Genomic DNA, 1095 nt, shown 5'->3' with positions numbered 1-1095 from the left:
GGCCCCGCCCCCACCCTGGCCCCACCTTGACGGACCTGGGCCTCTGGCGCTTCTAGAGCTGTGCCCAGGCGCGCCTGCAGCTTCCGCACCATCACCTGCCGCTTCCACTCAGGGATGGGTCGGCCGCGCTCATCCCGCGTGGGTACCAGCCCGTCGAGGTCGCCCAAGGGCATCCCGTCCAGCTGCAGCGCGACCAGGCTGTCCGGGGCGCCCCCCGCCGCCGTCTCTGCCCCCTGTGTGCAGGCAGGCAGGTCATTGGAGGAGGCCCGTAGGAGCCTGCAGTCCAGGAGCGAGCGGAGGGGAGGGCTGGCCCGGAGGAGCACAGCTGCGCGAGGAGGGGCGTGGGGGCTGACCAGGGAGGACAGAGGAGCTGACCACTACCGCACTCCCAGCCTGTTCAAGTGTGAGGCTTCGAGCGCAAGGGCCCCCTGTCCCTGTAGGACCGCGGTATGTGTGGGGAGGCTCGCAGGCTGAGAGATTCCCTCCTTCCTTGGTACATGACGGAGAAGAGGTTGCTTAGAGCATGCCATGTGGATGGGGAAACTCCTTTGGGGAACAGCTGCATGGACAGTCTGGTGGTCAGTCGTGGACTGCAGGACTCGTCAGAGCCTTTAATGTGCTGTGTGCTGTGACTGCACTTGCCAGACTTGCACAGAACATCTCAGGGTGTGGGAGCTCCCAGCCTCCGGTCAGTGAAAGGGTAGGCTGGATGTGTAAGGGACTGGTGCCCAGAGAGGAGGAGGGGGAGGTGTGGCCAGTGGGAGTCTCCAGGGGGTGGTGGGGGGCAGACAGCAGTGGGCTGGCTGCCCCCAGAGTGACCTGGCCAGGGCCAGCGTAGGAGATATGCTGAGAGGCCAGCTGGGTTTGGGCTGGGGGCCCTGGAAGACAGCGGCACGGCGAGGGCACTCACCGTGGGGACGGCCATGGCACTGGCGGTGACCCTCGGGGTGGCCGTGTGGGCTGTGTGCTCCCTCAGAGGAGGCTGGTCTGGCTGGCTGGGCCAGGCCGGGCTGAGAGATACTGCTGCCGGGAGGAAGCGGGAGCTCGTGTCGGAGAGGCCAGGGGTGGGGGGCAGAAGACACGAGCTCCCGCTTC

At 67.0% G+C, this 1095-nt stretch overlaps 1 protein-coding gene across 1 annotated transcript in view; it reads right to left on the bottom strand.

Moving 5' to 3' along the window:
• ESPNL (espin-like) overlaps positions 1 to 1095 on the bottom strand; it is a 22145-nt gene that overhangs the window by 5141 nt on the left and 15909 nt on the right. Inside the window, 2 exon segments of the mRNA XM_010862069.1 lie at positions 36 to 233; positions 911 to 1020. Of these exon segments, the coding sequence (XP_010860371.1) occupies positions 36 to 233; positions 911 to 1020 (308 nt within the window).

This window comes from Bison bison, unplaced genomic scaffold, assembly GCF_000754665.1.
Source record: "Bison bison bison isolate TAMUID 2011002044 unplaced genomic scaffold, Bison_UMD1.0 scf7180017864475, whole genome shotgun sequence".
NCBI lineage: Eukaryota > Metazoa > Chordata > Mammalia > Artiodactyla > Bovidae > Bison > Bison bison.
This window is presented reverse-complemented; position numbering and strand designations above follow the sequence as displayed.